The sequence below is a fragment of the Silene latifolia genome, chromosome Y, assembly GCF_048544455.1.
Source record: "Silene latifolia isolate original U9 population chromosome Y, ASM4854445v1, whole genome shotgun sequence".
Lineage (NCBI taxonomy): Eukaryota > Viridiplantae > Streptophyta > Magnoliopsida > Caryophyllales > Caryophyllaceae > Silene > Silene latifolia.
This window is the reverse complement of record NC_133538.1, coordinates 457,466,825-457,490,078: the sequence shown is the minus strand read 5'-3', so window position 1 is coordinate 457,490,078 and position 23,254 is coordinate 457,466,825. Positions and strand designations below refer to the sequence as shown.

The window sequence follows — 23,254 nt, the reverse complement described above, 5'->3', positions numbered from 1 at the left end:
GCTCTCTTTTTCTCTCTCTAATAACTGACGAAAATAACTGCAGCACCCACACATAATATTCTATAAAAATTCAAAACTTTCCATAACCACTTATCTTTCTAAATTCCTCTGAAATCTTCCAAAATCATACCAAATTTTCACTAAAATTAATCGAAGAACTTCAAAAAATCTACATAATGAAGAGGTATCAATCGCTGTCTATTATCGTTTTTGTTTTAATTAAAGTTTTTGCGATTTTATGTTACTGCATGTTGTTTTTGTTGATGTTATTTATGTTGTTGTCGTTGATGTTGTTGTTGATTATATTGGAATATATGAAGAAATTAGGGTTAATGTGTTGCTGGAACTGCGTAATTGATTTTTTTTTGAAAAAATTAGGTTTTGCTTTCAAGTTGCGGTTGTTGATCATGAATATATAATTAAAGTTTTTCGCGATTTTATGTTACTTGTTCTTGTTGGTATTGTTGTTGTCGTTGATGTTGTTGATTATATTGGATTATGTGAAGAAATTAGGGTTAATGTGTTACAAGAATTGCTTAATTGATTTTTTTTTGCCAAAAATTAGGTTTAATTTTCATGTTGTTGCTGTTGATAATGAATTATATAATTAAACCGTCAATTGCTTGTATGTTCGGTTTTTCGAACTTAGAAATAGAGAACTTAATTCTCGTTTTTTTTTGTCCTAGCAGTTAAATTTCGTGGAAATTCATGTTTTAGTTTTTGCCTAAAAATTAGGGATTATGATTTGTAGAAAATGAGTAATTAATGTTTCTTCTTATTATACATGATATTGATTTCTGTGTTTTTCCTATTCTACTTTTCCCCCAAAACCTTTGTATTGTACTTTTTTTTTTTTTTTTTTTTTTTTTTCTTTCTGCAACTGTGTTAGAACTCTTTTTTTTTTCTGCAACTGTGCTAGTACTATAGTTTAAAAACACGAGCATTGTTTGTTTCAATAGAGTAACAATATTGCTTAACAAAAAGAACAGTAACAATGTTATTGCAACAATGATTAAAGAGCTGCAATGATTCAAATCCTGTACTGTGACACTGTTAGATTAACAATGTCACTGTCTTATGATATTTAAACAGTTTTATTTTATCTCTAAATAAATATTTGACGTTAGTGTAACATTTTTACAGCAATGTTTCTTTTTCCATTGTTACTATGATCATTTTCGGTAATAGCTGTTATTCTTATATTGTTACTGCTATTCTGATTTTCATTTTTGATAAAATATTGTTAGGAAAGCTGAATTGCCTGAGAAATCAACTGTTACAAAGAAGAAGAAGGTAACAGTATTACAGAAGACACCAACAAAGAAGGTGGAGACAGAGAAGCTGTCAAAGCCGAGCCGACTGCACAGAAAGAAGTTAAAGCTTCTTATGAAGATAAGTAAGTCTTGGAGGGATGTCCCTATAAGTTTTTGCTTGATAACTTGTTATTCGGGTTTATGATTTATGGAAACTTAGTACTTAATATTAATGTCACATTTATTCAGATCGATTATTACGATCGTATGTTATTTTCTGAAAAACTACTCATCTTTTTCCATTTGACATTCCATCTCAGACTTGACCACCATCATTTCTTTTTAGTATACTAGTTGTATTTGTTATATTGTTCTTTTATTGAATTTGATTTTTGAACAAACAATCTCAGGAAAGCAGAGATGCCGGAGAAACCAGCTAGTACAAAGAGGATTAAAGTTACAGCATCACAGAAGACACCAATCAAGAAGGTTGAGACAGAGAAATTGTCAAAGCCGACACCACAGAAGGAAGTCAAAGCTTCTCATGAGCATGAGTAAGTCTCGGAGGGATGTTACTATGTCTTTGCTCGACAACAACTTACTAGGGTTTATAATTTATGGAAATTTAGTACTTAATATTATTGTCACATTATTACAGTAACAGTATAAATGTACTCCCTCCAATTTCCTATTATCTTCTCTCTTTCCTTTTTTCACACAAGTTTGATTATCTTCCCTCTTTCTTTTTTTGGCAAGTTTCATTCATTTTTTTTATTAATTTCTCTCTCCTAAAAAATCAACAACTCCTATTACTTTATCTATTCTTTATTCATTATGCATTCTTTATTATTTTCTCTTCCTTATAAACTTCACAACTTACAATACTTTATTCTATTTTGTTCCTTCTTTCTTTCCCTTTCTTAATTTTTGTGCCCAAAAGAAAGGGGAAGATAATAGGAAATTGGAGGGAGTAGTTTTTATGTTTAAATATAATTATTTGAAATCTAAAAAAATATTATATGTTACTGTAACATAGTTGCATTCTTTTTTGAGCTATCTTCTTTTTCCATTTGTCATCCCTTCTCAGGCTTTAGCAGCATAATTTCCTTTTCACTATAATAGTTTTTATTGTTTTATTGTTACTGTTATTCTGATATTTGAATTTTGAAAAAACAATGTTAGGAAAGCAGAGGTGACCAAGGAATCAAATGTGACAAAGAAGAGTAAAATTGCACCAACCAAGAAGGTACAGACAGAGAAGCTGTCAATTCCAACAAAAGCGAAGGCGAGGGAAGATACTGCTAAGAATGTGGGTCAGGTAACAGAGACTGTTGCAAAGAAGGTGCCGACTGAAAAGGCAACAAATACTCCTACCAAAAAGGTACCTAAACCAGCGACATTTTCAACAGAGCATACAACGAATCCGCCAATCCAGCAAACTAAAAATGAACCACAAACGGCAACGAAAAAGGAATTGAAGGTGACAATGCAGAGGGCACTGAAGAAGCCGACAGAAAAAGCAACAAAAAAGCCAACGGAGAAGACAGCAACTGCACCAACGGAGAAGGCAACAACTGCACCAACCGAAAAGGCAGTGAAGGTACCAACAGTGAAGGTAGCAACGCAGGCATCAAAGGCGGTGGGAAAGAAGGCAACAGAAAAGTTGCCCAAACATGTTGCTGTAACAAAGGTGCAGCCCCAGAAGACAACAATGGCAAAATCTACGAAGTTGCCAAAAGATGTGGCAACAGAAAAGACATCAAACAAAAGAAGTGAAAACACAACAGAGAAGAAGGGAATTATTATTTAATTAATATGAGATCTAAGATGTATAATTGATGAATTTTACTAAGAATTTGATTAATATGAGATCTAAGATGTATAATTGATCAATTTTACTAGGAATTTGATTAATTTTTGGGAGGAAGATGGAAAGGGGAAAAAAAGAGAATTTTCTTTAGAAGGGTAGAGGATGGAAAACTTATGTAAAAAAGTCCATGAATAAGTAAATCCCGTACATGAAAGAGCAACTACGTATTATATATACCCTTGAAAAGGAGTTGGAAAGAATACCAGTTTACTAGGTAGTATCCCGCGCTTCGCGCGGCCTGTTTGAAACTTTTATTATTATAATTGAAGAAACATAATATAATTCATATATGACATTTAATATTTTTGTTTATAAATAAAATAAATTAATCTTTCTCAAATCTTATTTTTTTTAGTTTTAATTTCAATGTATTAAAATAAAATACATGCAATTTTAATTATACGGAGTAACTAATAAGTGATAATTAGTTATGCATGATCAACGTTTTATAAATAATTTTGTAACTAATCAAATATCATACTCCCTCCTATGCGCAATAAATTTCCTCTTTCATTTTGACACAAAAATTAAGGAAACACATTATCCCAGCATATAAATAAATTTGGACCACACATATACACTACCCCACCATACAATTAAATTTGGACCACACAAACACTTACCAAAAAAAGAAAAAATAGGAAGTTATTGTGAATGTATGAAAAAAATAAAATAGGGAAGTTTATATATTGAATAGAAGGGAGTATTAATTATAATAAAATATATTTGAATAATGTAACAATCAACATTCAGTTCTTAAATTAGATTTATGCTCCAAATTAGTTAATATATGTTCAAAATGATGTGAATATAATTATAGGCACTTTTCATTTTTTTTTTGTATACCGTGTGAAATTTATGGAGCAAACATATCAAGTCCAAACTAAACTTATTCGAATGTTTTGGTTGTGTCTTGCATGTGCTATGTATCAAACATAACTATTAGAAATTTGCACATTTTTTTTAAACAACTACGGAGTATATATAATGATGTTTAAGATTTTACCTATAAATAAAATAGGTTGAACATTCTCAAATATTATTTTTTGAGGTTTAAATTCAAAGTATTTAAAAAATACGGAGTAACATATAAAATATTTAACTAAAAGTAATATCTAGTTAGCCATAATTAATCAATGTCGTTTTATACTTGACGTATACATATTTAATTGAAACTATTAAAGACAAATGTAACATGTTTTCTACTTTTTCATGTCGTTTATAGCACTATTGTACTTAATAATCATTACTTTTATTTTGATTATTCGAATCCACTCGTGATCACTGTGTACATACATACTCGTTATCACATTACTTAAACCCTCACAAAAAAAACTCGTGTATTTAATTTGTCCCAATATAACTTTTTCATTTCCACACTATAAAAGCTTATCTTTTGTAGTAAGCTTTAAGTTTTGTTTGTAATAAATACAATGACTCTTCCAAATATATTTTTCTTGATGGATTTAATGGTCTAGGTTTTATAATTTTCTTAAAAGTTTTTTTTACGTAAATGTAAAGCATTTTGAGACACTCACTTTAATCATCTATGCATATCAAAATATTTCATTAAATATAATAAAAATTATACTCTATTGAAAGCATTTTTCGCAATAAACGCAATGATTTACATTTTAGAATTTTTGTCATAATAGTTTTTTAATTATTTAAAATTAAACCACCATAATTATTTGATGTAATTTTATAATAACATTTATTAAACTATAACTAATACTCTGCTGAGATTTATGCTGCATTTATTACGTTCGTATTTAATTATCGGCTGTAATTAATGATGGTAATTAAGGTTGAAACGCCACGTGGCGCATCCACAGCATTTCAACCCAGTTTTATATATATAAAATATTTTTTATTTTATTTTTTTTAAAAAAATTGGAAAAAAATTGTTATCATCAGAGATCCATTTTCCCCAAATTAGAATCAGGTAAATTCGCTTTTCTTGTTTGTTTTCCATATCTCACGAAAATAGATGAGATGAAGAGCATTAAACTGAAAAGGTCATAGCTTTGCGTTTTCTGTAACAATTTATCTATTTTCCTTTGATTTCAGGTTTGCCCATGTTTTTTATATTAGCAAAGACACCTTATCATGGGATACAAGCGGTAAGTAGTTTATATTATGTGGGCTGTAGTTGTTGTATCGAAATCTTCACCTGGATTTTGATATTGGGTTTGTTTGTTTCAACTTATTTGCTGACATTTCATAGTAAGTGAAAAGGGTTTTAGTGATGGTGTCTGGAAATGACCCTGTTGAATCATTATTGAATTCCATTCAAGTTGTTAAGGACTTGTTTTCGCCATTAGAAGCTGGTTTCAAGAAGGCTACCAAAGAGTTTGAGTCTATTTGGTTGGGTTCCAACAAGGTTTCCTGTTATGCGGAACTGTTAGGGCATTTGAATTCTTCTGGTAAAATTAGCAGCAATAAGAACTGTAAGGTACACGAGTCATTGTTGAGGATCACTCCTTCCTCTTGTACTTGTTGCGAGGGTGGGAGTAAAAGCCCGTCAGTAAAGACTCCAATTAGGTCAGTATTAGGAGTGCTGTCGCCAAAATGTGGGAGCTCTGATCATAAGGTCAATGTGATGAAAAAACGGTCAAAAGAAAGGGATTACCCTCAAAAAGATGGCTCATGTTCCAATTGTATGCAGTTTGCTAGAACGTGGTCTTTGTTCCTTGATGGTTTTGTCCAGGCTTTTCATGCCCCCTTTGAGTTTGGAAAAAAACGGTGCTCAAAAGTCGTCGATGAGGGAAAAGTTCTCTCTTCACTTGCTTGTCCACCCAGTTCCGCATTCTCGTGTGATTTGAAGAAAGGAGAAACAGAAAAGGGCTTGTTTTTTATGATGCTGCCGACTGAGGATCATAAATGCGCAGAGGGGAAACTGCTAAGCTTTGAACTATTAGTAGGTCTCATTTTTGACCACTTAATTCAAAATCTTCAAAAGCTTGACCATGGTGCTAAACGAAAGGAGGAAAAAGTTTATGATTCTCCATTGACTGATCCTTCACCAGCCATTCACGTTGATAATTGGAAAGCGGTAACCAGTATCATAGAGGGTAAAAAGGCATATATGAATGATTTTTTGGGGAATCTAAATTTTGCGAGGGTGGGTGAAGTAGCATCTACTCATGCTGGAGTTGTTTCTCCCGTGAATGAAGATGGGGATGATGGTGAGACTTCTAGGATTAATGAAGAATCCTCGGCAATGGCGCCAAAATTTGACACGGCTGTCGCAACCCTATCAAAAATAAAACCAACCGCCTCTAACTAATATAACAGAGGTAAGTCGGGTATTGTACTCCAGAGGGAGGCGGTCACTATCTATTTGTTATTCAGTCTGTCTACGGTCACAAAGTGGGGGGTTTGATTGAGTTGTTTGACTAAACTAATGAACTGAAACAAAAGCAATAAGAGGAACAACAAACAAAATTAATAAGAGTGAAATAAGATGTGATCAAATAAAGAGAAAGATGCCAGGATGTCGGTTCACCATGATATCATACAAATCAGCTAAAGGTAAGGTCACTGTCGATGCGATGTGAGAAGGGTAGTGGAAAGGTCCTTCCGGTTCGCTATCCGCCCTAGATTCTTCCTAAATAGCTTCGGCTCACGATTAGGGTAGTCTATTGTTCATAGCAGTGTCCTGCATTCATTCCAATCTTTCGATCTTGGTCCAATTTAACCAGTTTAATTACTTGATTCGTGCACTCAACCTAATAATTATTATTATATTGCTATAAAACAATTCTCACAACAAAAACCTCTTAAACTAATTATCGCATCATTGCTTTACTATCATGGCTCCCCTAATCCTAGCATTAGAGAAATTAGCTACGCATGACGATAAATAAAATAACAACGATTGAATAAACTATGCTAAACATGGTATTAAGATGATCAAAGAGAAATAGCATAAACTAAATAACAATACTAATAACTAACAGAAATTAAAGAACAATAATATTGAGTGTGCAAAAGGAATTGAGTTGAGTAAAAGAGAGTAAAGAAAGATTACACAAACGAGATCCGGAAAATGAAAGGCAAAGTAACGTTTAACGAGATTAATCTTGAAGTTAATGTAAACTGAATGTTTAAGGTAAAAGATGAGATAACCTAAACCTAATTAAGTCTTTCCTTTATATAGGAAAGATATTTTATTCCCTAAACACATAACTTAAAATATCAAAATAATAAGTTCACGCAAGAAAATCTCGCGTTCAGATAACAAACAAACAAACAAACTGGTCGATCGAGTTCTTTGATTCTTCTCGATCGAACAACTCCTCAGCAAAACCTCTCGATCGAGTACTTTTCCTACTCGATCGAGGAACACCAATATCTCACCTCTCGATCGAACACCGAACACAGCAGGGGTTCGATCAAGGTTTTCTCACTATCCAAAAGGTCTCGATCGAGCATATAGGCCAAAAAACCTTTCGATCAAGTCAATCGCCATGAATCAAGCAAAAGGCTCAAGTCGCTTCTTTTGGTCCATTCCCGCAAATAAAGCAAAACGAACCAAAGTAGACTACTCGGGGCATTTCATAGCCTAAAACTACGGGAATTGCATAGAAATGCGTGCAAATAAGACTTAAAAAGACTATATAAAATGCACGCATCATGCATTGTATATGAGATCTAATTTTCCTCCTTTTTCTACCCACCATTGTTGATTCCCTCCAAGTTTTCGTTATTATCAACACATTCCCTCAATTCATATACTCTTTTCTCCATCAACACCTTCTTCAGTTTTTTCTTTCTAGATTTGTTTGCCCTTTACCTAGCACCAACCCTTTGTCATTAACAGTCCCTCACAATAGCAATACCAAGAAACCCCAAAAAATGCAGAAATGCGATTGTGATCCTAAGTCCTAACGGCATACAAAACTTTTATATGTAGCATACACAATCAAAGGAAACAAAAACAGTGATAAAAACAAAGGCGGTTATATGGAATTGAAGTCAAAACTGATTGTTAGTTACTTTAGAGAATACAGCAAGTCGGCTTGTCCTTGAAATGGCATAGCAATTAAGGTGAACAAGGAGAGAAAAGAAGAAACCCAACTCCATTGATTGTCTGACAGGAAAGAAGATGATGGCAGTGTATAAATTTAGTGTTAGGTTAGCCTGCATTAGTTAGGAGTTGCATTAAAATTTAGGAGTAGACAAAAGTGGAAAGGTAAACAAAAAAGGGGGAACTTCATTGTCATATGATTCCGTCACTCAGTGACAAGAGTTCGACTTTTTTTCTTTTTGACGGAAATTCGCTTCTGGTAGTGGTTTACAAACTTTGGTAAATAGTAGGTAGTGTTTTACATAAACTAAAATATTCGTAAACTAAGATAAATGCTAGGTAGTCTGACACAAATTCTTCCTATTTTAGTAAGTTTTCGTGTTAAAGACTGTTTTGGCCTCTTTGTCGAGTTCTATCCATCTCATTGGTAGATCCCCAACATTATTGTGCACTAACTTAGCAGTTGTAGCCTTCTCGTGGAAAATGCCTGACCAAAAGCAAACATAAACAAATTGATGAGACAAAGGGTCGGAGTAATATTTCCTTGTCATGGTTTCCGAAATTGAGTGCAATACTGCATTGCCCTTTTGAGTAGGTAGTTAATAATATTGATTTATTGCTCAGGTCCAATCTTTAGCATCATTCTGCAGCACATTACTGGGCACTGCAACGCGGATACCATGTGAGGTACTAAAGCAGCGTCTACAAGCTGGGCTTTTTGATAATGTCGGAGAGGCTATCGTGGGTACTTGGCAGCAAGATGGTCTCAAAGGGTTCTTTCGTGGGACTGGGGTAACTCTTTGCCGAGAGGTTCCTTTATATGTAGCAGGCATGGGGTTGTATGCAGAGTCCAAAAAGGTATTCATTTCTACAGCCACTTTCACAGTTTTACGCAAGTCACAAACTCACAACCCCCTTCCCTAACAGCTTATATAAAGTCTCTTATTTCCTCTCAACACAGCTCCTTCGTTTCTTGTACTAGTAGACAAAAGTGATCAATCTTTTATCGACAAGAGCACTATTTTCGGACCATATTGTCGATGAATTCTGAAGCATTCACATATGCTGATAGACGTGAAAAAAAAATTCATGGGAATGTGGTAAGGGCGATAACTAGGTGTCGTATTAACTAATTATTCTACCAAATTAAATATTTATAAACCAAACTTCACTCTACACTATGCAATTAAGAATAGTAGTAAAGGTAAGTAAGGGTCGAACCCAAGAGAAGGGATTAAGACTAAAGCTTCAATTAAACTAATGACAATGAACAAAATACAAGACTAGGCACAAACTATGAATATTAACAATGGACAACAATTGAAAACACATAAGAGGAGAATTGACATGGAGGAAACAAGTAACAAGATGAAAAAGATATGATCTTGCTTATGAAACAAAGTAACAAACACTTGGTATGCAAACAACAATAATATGAGAGGAAACTTGGTATAATCCTACAAGTTTTTCCTTTTCTCAAAGCACGACTCTTTTCTCTCTAAATTCATTTACCCAACAACAAACCTCGAGCAAATGATTATCACTATCTAAGCCAATAATGATAATCCTACTTAAACTACAAATTCTAACATTAAACCATGTATGAATTGTAGCTAAGAGCATGAAGAGTAAAACCAAGAGGAAAGCAAATGGAATATCACAAGAGTATGTCTAAGCCAACAAACCCAATGACATATTCAATTTCTACTCACAAAGGTTATACTTTAAACCAAAATAACAACAATATGAGTTGCTTCAACAAGACATCACAAAAGTAAGAAACTTTGCAACATTCAAGCAATAGATGAGTGTTATAGAGGCAAGGGTAATTACTTCTCACAACAAAACATTCATCATGACATTCAAACATAGAAATTGAAATAAATGAAAGAGTAGAGGTTAGAGAGTCAATACAATGATAAAGATGAAAGCTTGAGTTGGATTACACCAAGTAGTGGAAGATTAGCCTTCCATAGTCTTCATAAAACCCAAATAACAAAGAAAGATTACAACTTTTGTAGAAAAGTCTTCTAAAATGTTACAAGATTCCCAACCTAATTATTAGAGTGAATGAGATTATATGAGATTGTATGATGTCCTTGAGGTCTTCAAATCTTGGGTATATATATGGCTTAACGGAAACCTAAAAAGATCCTCACTTAAGAAGCCCAAATGCGAATTAGAGAGCCGCATAAAATAGAGCTGCGCAGGCTGTGCCAAAGTTGCTCTTGCCTGCGCAATCGGGCGCAGCTGTGCTGCGCTTAAGCTCGCATTTGGAATTCTCAATTCCGTTGCTTCTTGACCTCTTCAATTGATCTCAATTCTTCTCATCTTCACTCTTTACATCTCCTAGCTGGATATTTGGCCATATGTGAGGTGTTTGCGCCATGTCTTGACCGTGGAAAGGTTCTCCTCGATCCTCGGGTTCCGTGCATCAAAATCAAGTATAAAACCGAGGTAAAATGGACAAGTTGCCAAATCATAACCAATTATCAATTATTAGGATAAACATACCTAAAGACCCATATTAAAAGATATGAGGGTGATAACAAACCAATACTATCAGAATGTTAAGAAGTAGCTTGTGTGCTTGATCTTCTTGACGCTTATATACGTAGTTCTCACAAACCGGGGAAGGGTAATAAACCTTCTGTTTAACATATATAGTAGCCATAGGAACCTGAATCAGATATCTAGGTTCAAATAAAGTTCGAAACCTTTTAAGTGGTTGTTTGTTTGCTCATAGAAAACACAGAAATTTCAATTCTAAGAAATTGTAAGTTTGTTTGGCCGACATCAAGCACAGGAGTTGGAACTCTCCGGAAATTTCAAAATCCAAATCCTCTCAAATGGAGGAAGATCCTTACCTAGGCAACAAGGCTTCCCTATGAAGTGTAAATTCCTACTTAGTGTTCAACCAACCAGTTTAAGTGAAAACTGAAAGGTCCTCGCTATTATGGATTCTTACAATGAACCAAACGACCACCAAGACATATTACTTTTTCTGGCTATTTAATGTCTTCCTGATTATCATTCTGTTTCCAATTCTCGAAAGCTTGCGCAACACCTTCTTGGCCGGGAACTCGAGGCATGGGAGACGATTGCAGTCGGAGCACTCTCGGGCGGGATTGCAGCTGTCATCACCACACCTTTTGATGTACTAAAGACCAGAATGATGACAGCTCCTCATGGCCGGCGTATATCCACATCAATGATAGCCTTTTCCATACTACAACATGAAGGTCCCCTGGGATTCTTCAAAGGAGCCTTACCCAGATTCTTTTGGGTGGCTCCTCTTGGTGCCATGAACTTTGCAGGTTACGAGCTTGCAAGGAAGGCTATGTTAGAAAACGAAGAAGCATCAAACGAAGAAATTCCCAAAGAAAAACCAACAAATTCTACTTAGAAAAATACCGTTGACCGCCTTTTTCCCTTTTACTTTTCTGCTGTAAATCTGCTTCTATAGAGATGACATGTAGGTGCTGCTGAAATTTGTTGAGCTATTTTTCTGGGTTCCGAAAATAGCAATTAGCATCATTATGTATCAGATTTGTTGTTCGGCTAAACTGTTGATAGTAGTAAGTTTTGGTTCAGTTCAATGAAGAATTTGCGGTATTAAGTTTTTGGACTTTCCGTTCGTAGCAGAAAACTACTACGTACGTTCCTTTTTTTAACACAAGTACACTAATCATCTTTGTTCTAGAAGAAGTGTTACGAACAAGAAGTCAAGTTATGTGCAATTTGCATGTTTTGTGGAATACATAAGAAGTTTATGTTTATTCTTCTCATAAGAATACGTGTCAAGCATATGGAAGTAGAAAATAAGAGGATTGATAATGTACTCTAACAAGAGGTAAAAACATCTTGTACATGATACACTTGTATTGGTAGAAAAGGTAAAAACATCTTGTACATGATACACTTGTATTGGTAGAAACGAGACGATTAGTTAATCTTTGATCTTAAAACATCTTGTACATGATACACTTGTATTGGCACAATTTAATCTTAAATAAATATAGTTAGCAACTCCTCTCTGTTTAAGTGTGGAGCGTTCCTAATTGTTCCCGAGCAACCATAAAGAGTATTTTATCTCTTCCTTCTCCTTGTTGCCGATTCTGCGACTTTAGCGGTTGCCCACACTAAATTAGCGAGAACCACCTTGCAAGGCTAAATGCTCCTGGGTGACCATAAGCGGATACTTGTTTGAGAAGAAATAAAATTGACCTTGGTTGCGGCTCATCCCTTTCGTCCGTCCCCCGACCCTTACTGTCCAACAGGAAGTTATGGGGACGCTCAGTTTTAAAGTAAGTCTCATTTAAGACGACATTATCTATCTTGAGCTTAAAACGAGTGGCTTGTTTGAGTCCAGCATCTTAGATGAATCCGTCCCGCGAATCTCAACCATTGGATTTAAAGAACGAGTGGCTGTAAGTGATCCACGTGGCTAGCAAAAAGTAGGCGGTAATATAAAAAGAAGGGAAGTCTGACGTGCCACTCATAATTGCATTAAATTTTTCTCTCTACCGACTGCTCTCTTTTTCTCTCTCTAATAACTGACGAAAATAACTGCAGCACCCACACATAATATTCTATAAAAATTCAAAACTTTCCATAACCACTTATCTTTCTAAATTCCTCTGAAATCTTCCAAAATCATACCAAATTTTCACTAAAATTAATCGAAGAACTTCAAAAAATCTACATAATGAAGAGGTATCAATCGCTGTCTATTATCGTTTTTGTTTTAATTAAAGTTTTTGCGATTTTATGTTACTGCATGTTGTTTTTGTTGATGTTATTTATGTTGTTGTCGTTGATGTTGTTGTTGATTATATTGGAATATATGAAGAAATTAGGGTTAATGTGTTGGAACTGCGTAATTGATTTTTTGAAAAAATTAGGTTTTGCTTTCAAGTTGCGGTTGTTGATCATGAATATATAATTAAAGTTTTTCGCGATTTTATGTTACTTGTTCTTGTTGGTATTGTTGTTGTCGTTGATGTTGTTGATTATATTGGATTATGTGAAGAAATTAGGGTTAATGTGTTACAAGAATTGCTTAATTGATTTTTTTTTGCCAAAAATTAGGTTTAATTTTCATGTTGTTGCTGTTGATAATGAATTATATAATTAAACCGTCAATTGCTTGTATGTTCGGTTTTTCGAACTTAGAAATGGAGAACTTAATTCTCGTTTTTTTTTGTCCTAGCAGTTAAATTTCGTGGAAATTCATGTTTTAGTTTTTGCCTAAAAATTAGGGATTATGATTTGTAGAAAATGAGCAATTAATGTTTCTTCTTATTATACATGATATTGATTTCTGTGTTTTTCCTATTCTACTTTTCCCCCAAAACCTTTGTATTGTACTTTTTTTTTTTTTTTTTTTTTTCAAATCGTGTTAGAACTCTTTTTTTTTTTTTGCAACTGTGCTAGTACTATAGTTTAAAAACACGAGCATTGTTTGTTTCAATAGAGTAACAATATTGCTTAACAAAAAGAACAGTAACAATGTTATTGCAACAATGATTAAAGAGCTGCAATGATTCAAATCCTGTACTGTGACACTGTTAGATTAACAATGTCACTGTCTTATGATATTTAAACAGTTTTATTTTATCTCTAAATAAATATTTGACGTTAGTGTAACATTTTTACAGCAATGTTTCTTTTTCCATTGTTACTATGATCATTTTCGGTAATAGCTGTTATTCTTATATTGTTACTGCTATTCTGATTTTCATTTTTGATAAAATATTGTTAGGAAAGCTGAATTGCCTGAGAAATCAACTGTTACAAAGAAGAAGAAGGTAACAGTATTACAGAAGACACCAACAAAGAAGGTGGAGACAGAGAAGCTGTCAAAGCCGAGCCGACTGCACAGAAAGAAGTTAAAGCTTCTTATGAAGATAAGTAAGTCTTGGAGGGATGTCCCTATAAGTCTTTGCTTGATAACTTGTTATTCGGGTTTATGATTTATGGAAACTTAGTACTTAATATTAATGTCACACTGTTACTGTATCGGTGTTACAGTCGTATGTTATTTTCTGAAAAACTACTCATCTTTTTCCATTTGACATTCCATCTCAGACTTGACCACCATCATTTCTTTTTAGTATACTAGTTGTATTTGTTATATTGTTACTGTTATTCTGAATTTGATTTTTGAACAAACAATCTCAGGAAAGCAGAGATGCCGGAGAAACCAGCTAGTACAAAGAGGATTAAAGTTACAGCATCACAGAAGACACCAATCAAGAAGGTTGAGACAGAGAAATTGTCAAAGCCGACACCACAGAAGGAAGTCAAAGCTTCTCATGAGCATGAGTAAGTCTCGGAGGGATGTTACTATGTCTTTGCTCGACAACAACTTACTAGGGTTTATAATTTATGGAAATTTAGTACTTAATATTATTGTCACATTATTACAGTAACAGTATAAATGTACTCCCTCCAATTTCCTATTATCTTCTCTCTTTCCTTTTTTCACACAAGTTTGATTATCTTCTCTCTTTCTTTTTTTGGCAAGTTTCATTCATTTTTTTTATTAATTTCTCTCTCCTAAAAAATCAACAACTCCTATTACTTTATCTATTCTTTATTCATTATTCATTCTTTATTATTTTCTCTTCCTTATAAACTTCACAACTTACAATACTTTATTCTATTTTGTTCCTTCTTTCTTTCCCTTTCTTAATTTTTGTGCCCAAAAGAAAGGGGAAGATAATAGGAAATTGGAGGGAGTAGTTTTTATGTTTAAATATAATTATTTGAAATCTAAAAAAATATTATATGTTACTGTAACATAGTTGCATTCTTTTTTGAGCTATCTTCTTTTTCCATTTGTCATCCCTTCTCAGGCTTTAGCAGCATAATTTCCTTTTCACTATAATAGTTTTTATTGTTTTATTGTTACTGTTATTCTGATATTTGAATTTTGAAAAAACAATGTTAGGAAAGCAGAGGTGACCAAGGAATCAAATGTGACAAAGAAGAGTAAAATTGCACCAACCAAGAAGGTACAGACAGAGAAGCTGTCAATTCCAACAAAAGCGAAGGCGAGGGAAGATACTGCTAAGAATGTGGGTCAGGTAACAGAGACTGTTGCAAAGAAGGTGCCGACTGAAAAGGCAACAAATACTCCTACCAAAAAGGTACCTAAACCAGCGACATTTTCAACAGAGCATACAACGAATCCGCCAATCCAGCAAACTAAAAATGAACCACAAACGGCAACGAAAAAGGAATTGAAGGTGACAATGCAGAAGGCACTGAAGAAGCCGACAGAAAAAGCAACAAAAAAGCCAACGGAGAAGGCAGCAACTGCACCAACGGAGAAGGCAACAACTGCACCAACCGAAAAGGCAGTGAAGGTACCAACAGTGAAGGTAGCAACGCAGGCATCAAAGGCGGTGGGAAAGAAGGCAACAGAAAAGTTGCCCAAACATGTTGCTGTAACAAAGGTGCAGCCCCAGAAGACAACAATGGCAAAATCTACGAAGTTGCCAAAAGATGTGGCAACAGAAAAGACATCAAACAAAAGAAGTGAAAACACAACAGAGAAGAAGGGAAAAACCACACTTGTTAAGAAGCTTGTACCAACAAAGAAAGTTCCAGTGAAGGAGATTTCAGCCAGTGATGGAAAAATCAGAAAAGGTAGTTAACAAGAAAGAGAACAAGAAGGTTCCTGGAAAAATAGTACCAAAAAAAGACAGTCTTGAAAACGAAGGTGACTGAAACAAAGAAACCAATGACAGCAACAAAAAAGAGACCTAGAAATAAGCCAATAGCATCTGATGAAGAAAGTGATGGAGATTATGAGGTGTCGGATGAGTCAAGCGACAAATCCAAAACGTCAATCAAGCGGGCTAAAACAGGGAAGAGACAAGCAAAGATGGTCGTGAAGTCTGAAGAAGAAGATATGTCCAAAAAGTATGTATTTTTCTATTTGGCAAATAGTGATATTTAATGTAATAGTGTTACAGTAACACGTTTACTGTATCATTGTTACTGTAACTTTATTACTTTGAATTTATTACTGCTATTTGTTTACATAAACATTGTCACTCTCTTTAAGTAGTGGTGCTAGTGTTGACTTGTTCATGATAGGCCGGATAAATACACAAATAAATGCAGGGCCCAGTCATTGGTCGATGTTATGAGTAAGTTTTCTGCACAACAAAGGAATGCCATTAGAGAAATTGGCTTTGGAGGAATACTGAACATGAAGATAACAGTAGTTTCTTTTGGGCTAATAGACCTGCTTGTCGAGGCATTTGATTATAACAGTTTCAAGGTCAAAGTTTCTGATACAGACGAGTTTGTGCTGTCAAACTTTGATGTGCATGACATGTTTTTACTGCCGATGGATGGTAAGGATGTAGAGCTGACCGCGACTGGTCGCGCATCACAAAGGAGGATCGTGTTAAAACAGAAATGGAGAAGGAAGTTCAACATCTCGGGTAGTCAGAACATAAACCTGAATCTGGTGTCAGATTGGTTTAAGAATAACAAGGGTGCGTGTGGTGATGAGTTCAAGAAGGTGTTTGTTCTCTATGCACTGTCTACGTTTTTAGAGCCGACGACAAAATATTCACTTGATTTCAAGCTATTGAAGGCGGTGGACGATGTGAAGAAAATCAAACATTATAATTGGTTAAAGTATGTCTTTGAAAAGATGGTTGAAGGTATCAAGGGGTTGAAGACGAGAGCCATGAAGTGTCTTTGTGAGTGTATTGTAGTGCTCATTTTGGCATACATTCACCAATTTGAATTCAACAAGGAGGTACAACCTTCTAAGTTACCTCTGATCAAATATTGGTCAAATAATAAACTTTCCAAGAGAGTCAAGGATAAGCAAAGCTAGGTTATCTAGGGGGTGGTGAGATGACAGAAACAGACTACCCTATTTGTCAAAGCATGGGAGTGTCCTTTGAAGGTAAAATAGCATTTTTTTTCTCCATCTATCAAACAGCCTATGTTACTGTAACAATGTTACTCAACTATATTAGAGTAACAATGTTACTGTACCAGCTTTACTGTAACGTTTTTAACTTTTTTTATATGTTTCTGTAAAATGGTATATGCAGAAGTTTATCAGTCTGAGGATGAGGAGATTGTTTGTCATAAGGATGGTTAGGGGAGGGAGTACATGTTGATGGAGAAGCTTGCTGGCATTGAAACAGATGCCGAGTTGAAGGAAAAAGCTGTTGATGTGAGTTGTTTTTTATAAATTTAATTCTCTGCAAATGTTATAGCTGTTGAATCTGATATCTAATTTATTTATTTGTGTTGTTTATTTACTTAGGAAACACACCTGATGTTGTTGCTGCTTAAGAGGGATTCAGACCTAGTTCATCAGTCAATTCTTCACCGATTGGAAGTTTTCGAATCGAAGCAGAAAGGAAAATCACCCCTAAAGGCTAATTACCGTAAATATACAGAAGACGTGGCGTGAAAGGCTGAATCGCTGAAGAGATGGGCAAATGACCTCCCATCATTTAAGAGCTCAAAATTGAGTAAAAAAATGAAACCATGCCCAACAGAGAAAACTCAGAGGAGAACTGATCTGGAAAAATCAGAATACGTTGTAAAGGATGTTTTGAAGGAATTAACTAAAGAATATGATCAAGAGGATGATGAAGATGATGAGGAGGAGGGTGACAAAGAGAATGATGATGAGGAGGGTGATGACAAGGAGACCGATGATGAGGACGGGGATGATGATGACAACGATGATGAGGGTGGCAGTGGAAAAGAGAGGTATCAGGAGAGTGCCATTGAAAAAGATGACGATAAAGAAAATTCAGATGAAGAGGAGGTCAATGAAGAGGATGAAGAGGAGGATATTGAAGATGATGAAGAGCAGAACAAAGAGGAAATTGAAGAAGATGATGAAGAGCAATCTGGTAAGGGTGATGTAGTAACACTGTTACTATAACTAATTATTTCTTATAGTAATAGTTTAACGAGACCGGTGTTACGGTAACATATTTTAAACAGATATCAGAATGAAATTATTAAGAAGTTTTTTTAAAAAAATAAAATAATTAGTAACTTTTTAATTTCTGATGCGGACGAAAAGGATGATACAGATGAAGAGAATGAATCAGGCCAGGGTGAGAAAACGACTAGTGAGGGGGATGAAGATGTATCTGGTGAAGGTAATAGAATAACACTGTTACAGAACCAGTGTTACTATAACCTAATTTTTAACAAAAACATCACAGTAAAACTATTCTGCCTTTTTTTCCCTTAATAAAAATTTAGTAATAGTCAATTACTTGCGATGCAGATGAGAAGGATGTTGATGATGATGATGCATCAGAACAGGGTGATGAAAGCCCAACCAGTGAGGTAGTTGAAGAAGGATTTGCTGAAGGTAATAGAGTAATGTTATTACTGTAGTTGTATTACTTGACCAAAAAGAGTTACATCACATTTCTTACAGTAACATTGTTTTAACAGAAACAACAGAGTGAAACTAATATGCAATTTTCTTTTCAGAATTTGTTTAAGTAATATTCAATTAATTGTGACACAGATGACAAGAAAGAGGCTGATAATGATGAATCACGCAAGGGTAATGACAACCTAACAAGTGAGGTAGATGATGAAGGATCTGCTGAAGGTAATAGAGTAATATTGTTTCTGTAATGGTATTACTGAAGAAACAGAGTTACAACACATTTCTTACTGTAACATAATTTTAAGAGAAACATCAAAGTAAAACTATTAGTAATATATATTCAATTACTTGTGACACAGATGACAATGAAAATGCTGATGATGATGCATCAGGGCTGGATGATGACAAACCAACCAGTGAGGCAGATGAAGATGGATCTGGTGAAGGTAATAGAGTAACAATGTTACTTCTTTAAATAACTAAGTTATACATGACCTGTATTCAATTACTTGTGACACAGATGAGGATGAAGATGCATCAGGGCAGCTTGATGATAAACCAATCAGTGAGGCAGATGAAGAACCATCTAGTGAAGGTAATAGAATAACAATGTTACTGTAATTTTATCCGAGTTATACATCACATGTGTTATTGTAACATAATTTTAACAGAAAAATCAGAGTGAAATAATGTCGTATTTTTTTTAATAATTATTAATATTCAATTACTGATTTAAATGAAGATGAAGAGGAAGATAATGATAAGGATGAAGAGGAGGGTGATGGCAATGAAAAACCAAATGAAGACAAAGGTGATGATAACGATGAAGACAATGCTGGCGATAAAAATGAAGATAACAATAAGGAGGATGAAGGAAATGGTAATGAAGAGGGCAATGGAATGATGAAACTGGTGAAGAGGAAGAAAAAACTAGCGAGGGCGGTAATGAGACAGTTGGTGAAGAATAAGCAAGAAGTAGTCAGGTTGGAGAAGATGCCGATGATGATGAAGTTGATATTGTGGATGACGGCAGTGTAAACGACTATGTCGACGATTATAGCGATGAGGTCCTATATCAAAATTATGATGAAGAAATATGCGACCACTATTTGTTACATTCTGAAACAACTGAAGAGTGGATGCACGTGATGGATCCTTGCTACGGCTGAACATTGGATTGTGGCCTACCAACTCTGAATCTAACACTTGTGTCCGAGACGATGATAGAATATGAGCAGTTAATGGTGCCTGTTCTTGAACTTAGGAAAGAAACAATTGACTATTGTTTTCTTGACGATAATGAGGGCCTCCGACATTCGTAAGTACTCTTTTTATTTTTAAACTTTTATGGACATATGGTTTTACTGTAACACTGTTACTGTAGTATCTTTAACCGTTGTTACAATAACACTGTTACTCTATAAAAAGGGTATTCTGACACGAACTTCTCGTTATCCAACAGGGAAAAGCTTGTCTCGTATGGGAAGAATCACTTCATTCCTAGGGAAGATTTAGTTTCATTGGTTCCTGGTGAGCTTATTTATCCAATGGGCTGGTGAGCTTATTTATACAATGGGAAAAAAGGGAACAGTTGAAGGTGGGTGGATTGATGCACAAAAAAGAATTTTATGTTCATATTTGAATGTGGGTGGATTGATGCACAAAGGTCCTTACGAATGGTATTCTTGATGCTGCACATGGCGTTCTACATGGGAAGTGTATTTGAATGTGGGTGGATTGATGCACAAAAAAGAATTTTTACCGTGCTGAAATTTATGCAACACTTGTTTAAGCACTTGAACGCAGAACGAACAGAGGTCCTAAAAAGAATCTCAGAATTCAAGGAAAAAAGGGAAAAGTTGAAGGATAAGCTAGTGGAAAAAAGAAAGGAGGAAGAGAAAAAAAGGAAGGAGGAAGAGCAAAAAAATAAGGAGGCAAAGGAAAAAAAAGAAAGGAGGAAGAGTCAGTGGAAGTAAAGGCGAAGGTGGTGAGAATGAAGTCTGTTGCTCACAAGCAACCCAGAAAGGTGATTACTCCTAAATAAATTGATCAAGATGAGGCGAGAATAATAAAATTTTGCGAAGATGATGCAATGAGTTGTTCTTTAGGTTATTCGCCAACTGACAGTGATTTGTTCCTAGTCTCTGAATTTATGAAAGCAAATCAGAAAATATTGTCCACCACATCTAATTTGAGAAGGGAGGTACTTGATTATAAGTTCCTGGATGATGTCAACTTCGATAAAAGGTAAAATGTAACATTGTTACTGTAATATTATTACTGTAAAAGCTCTTGACTAGTCTGACTTCAATTTCCTGTATCAGTGAGACCCTGGCTATCTTTGGAGAGAAAAAGAACTTGACAAAGGCAGATATACTCTCACTACATCCAGAACGTCACACGAATTGGATTATGTTAGTCTCTACTCTTAAAGCATGTCGAGAACAACAAAAGAGCCACACGGCACCAAGTCCCAACAATACTTCACCTTAGACTAGGTCACATGGTAAGTTCAACCTGGGTAAAATGTCTGCTTCTGTTTAATCAGATATAATGCTTTTACAAAGGAAATCTAATCTTGATTTTTTTTTATTTTTTTCTAAATACAGAATGCTCTATATGCTGTGATGCAAGAGGATAGTGAACAAGGTCATTTAAAGACAGAGTTGTTTGAGATTTGGGATAATTTCATCCATGCGAGCAAGGGTAATTACAGAATTGATGCCCAACTTATTTTTATACCTTGTTTGGTCGACAATCACTACTTCTGTGTTTGTATTGACTTCTTACATAAGCAGATTAGTGTGATTGACAATCAATCGTATGCCAACTGGCAGACCTCAAACACTTAAAACATCCCATTAGTAGCAGTAAGTACCCTGACTTTTTTGTTTTACATATTAGTGTCATCAACATTCCAAATAGATTATTACAGTAACTGTGTTACTATATGTCAATATGAATGTTCTGTTTCTGACAGGCCGGTTGCATGAGTGACTTCTTGGAGACGAAGGGCGACACGAGGATAGAAGCTATGACCAAGTTTCCTTTGGTAAATGTGAAGTGGGAATGGCAGTCTCGGGCTCCTAAATATGAAGAGTCAGCCTGTTTTATTATGATGTTTATATCCAACTTTGAGGGACATCCGTATAAGTCTTGGTACCACAACAAGTTATATCGGCGGGCATGTTGTGCTCAAATCGCTGCATCTTTGCTCTTAGCAGACATCAATAAAATAAGGACTAATTTGTTGGCCGCTGTGGAAATCTTCATCGAATCCAAGAAAACTCTTTGGCCTGACATATATGCAAGGAGAGAAACCCTTAGAATGGCCAAAAGAAAGGCTCCAAAAGACGTACCGACAGATGACGAAGGACCGGTTCAGGAGAAATCAAAAAAATCAACAGTGAACTGCCTGTCCTTCGTTTTAAAATAAAAAACATGTGATCTCAAGTAATGTTAACTTAGGTCTACTATAAAACAATGTTACTCTAACAGTGTCATAGATGTATGAAAAAGTGGAGTTTATTTTCGAATTTTCCTACTATGTAATGTTCAAGAATGATGTTAATCTGTGACTAATTAGAAGTCAGATTTCTTAATTACGTAACATCTTACCTTGTAAAATTCAGTTTTGTTTTAAAACATTACTATTGGACAATAATTTAAACGATAAATCATTAATAAGTAACTGTAACACTATGACAGTTACAGAAACGAAGAAAAGAGCAAAATCACAAAAGAATCTGACGCTTCGAATTCTCCACCCTGCGCCGCAATTATAACTGCTCTTAATTACGGGGAACTTGCAATGTGGGTTATATCAATTTATAAACTTAATTTTAACTTCTCAATTCAGTTTTTAACTTTCTGAATTCCAAAATAAATTAACAGTTTTTTTTATAGCAGTTAATTAATTTTGAAAACTGTTTTTAACCGTTTGAATTCAAAAATGTAACTGCTATTGGATGTTATTTCAAACCACAAATCATTAATGATGTTACGTAACAATGTGATGGTTAAATACAAAAGAATGTGACGCTTCAAATTCTCCACTCCCCGCAGCAGTTATAACCGCTCTTAATCATGGGGAACATAGAGCATGGGTTACATCAATTCACACTCTTATTTTTAACTTTCTGAATTCTAAATTAAATTAAAAGTTTATTTTATAGCAGTTAATTCAAAAATATAAATGCTTCTTATTCTCACTTGTCTATAAATACACTCATTTTCATTCAACATATGCACTTCTCTTTTAAAAAAACAAAAACCAAGACAAAACACAACAACTTTCCCTTAATTACAAAGGTTTTTCGTTTTAAATTTTTTGTTGTTTTGCAATATTAAATCTACTAAAAAACTATCGAATCTTTAATATTACAAATGTTGCTCTATTTCGATTTTAATATGTTAATACCTTGCTTTCTATTTTCATCGTACCTGCGTTACTCGAATGTTATTACTAAGAGTAACACCGTTACAGTTTAAGTTTTTTTTTATTAATATATTTTGTTTTCGCTAGTACAGAGACAAAAGGTCAAAACAATGGAACAAATTAAGAAGACACTTTCTGACACCAAGAATGAGCTTAAAGAAACAACAAGGCATATGGATGCCTTGTTTGAATAGGTTCTGATGTTTCATACTAAGGTTCAAGAACTAGAAAAAAGTGCACAATTGCTTGAAGA

At 34.6% G+C, this 23,254-nt stretch overlaps 4 protein-coding genes across 6 annotated transcripts; all 4 read left to right on the top strand.

The window, feature by feature from the left end:
* The first annotated feature begins 1,247 nt into the window (after positions 1-1,247).
* Positions 1,248-3,063, top strand: LOC141632846 (uncharacterized). The gene is made up of 3 exons (XM_074445355.1): positions 1,248-1,396; positions 1,664-1,807; positions 2,436-3,063. The coding sequence occupies exons 2-3, from the start codon at positions 1,674-1,676 to the stop codon at positions 3,061-3,063; spliced, it is 762 nt and encodes a 253-aa protein (XP_074301456.1). The 5' UTR covers positions 1,248-1,396; positions 1,664-1,673.
* A 1,928-nt stretch (positions 3,064-4,991) lies between these two features.
* Positions 4,992-6,604, top strand: LOC141633420 (uncharacterized). 3 transcript variants are annotated; one of them, XM_074445898.1, is made up of 3 exons: positions 4,992-5,068; positions 5,194-5,246; positions 5,351-6,604. In XM_074445898.1, exon 3 carries the CDS (start codon positions 5,372-5,374, stop codon positions 6,410-6,412), a length of 1,041 nt encoding a protein of 346 aa, XP_074301999.1. In that variant the 5' UTR covers positions 4,992-5,068; positions 5,194-5,246; positions 5,351-5,371; the 3' UTR covers positions 6,413-6,604. The 3 variants fall into 3 exon arrangements, with proteins under 3 accessions (XP_074301999.1, XP_074301996.1, XP_074301998.1); XM_074445895.1 differs by having other exon boundaries at positions 5,194-6,602; XM_074445897.1 differs by lacking the exon at positions 4,992-5,068 and having other exon boundaries at positions 5,079-5,246.
* Positions 6,605-8,770: 2,166 nt separating this feature from the next.
* LOC141632845 (uncharacterized) lies at positions 8,771-11,779 on the top strand (the record flags this gene model as incomplete). Its single annotated transcript, XM_074445354.1, has 2 exons — positions 8,771-9,013; positions 11,211-11,779. Coding segments are annotated over 2 exons (594 nt in total), but the record flags the coding sequence as incomplete, so codon positions are not given.
* A 2,154-nt stretch (positions 11,780-13,933) lies between these two features.
* LOC141633421 (uncharacterized) lies at positions 13,934-16,508 on the top strand. Its single transcript, XM_074445899.1, has 3 exons — positions 13,934-14,068; positions 14,339-14,482; positions 15,111-16,508. The coding sequence occupies exons 2-3, from the start codon at positions 14,349-14,351 to the stop codon at positions 15,817-15,819; spliced, it is 843 nt and encodes a 280-aa protein (XP_074302000.1). The 5' UTR covers positions 13,934-14,068; positions 14,339-14,348; the 3' UTR covers positions 15,820-16,508.
* Positions 16,509-23,254: the final 6,746 nt, after the last annotated feature.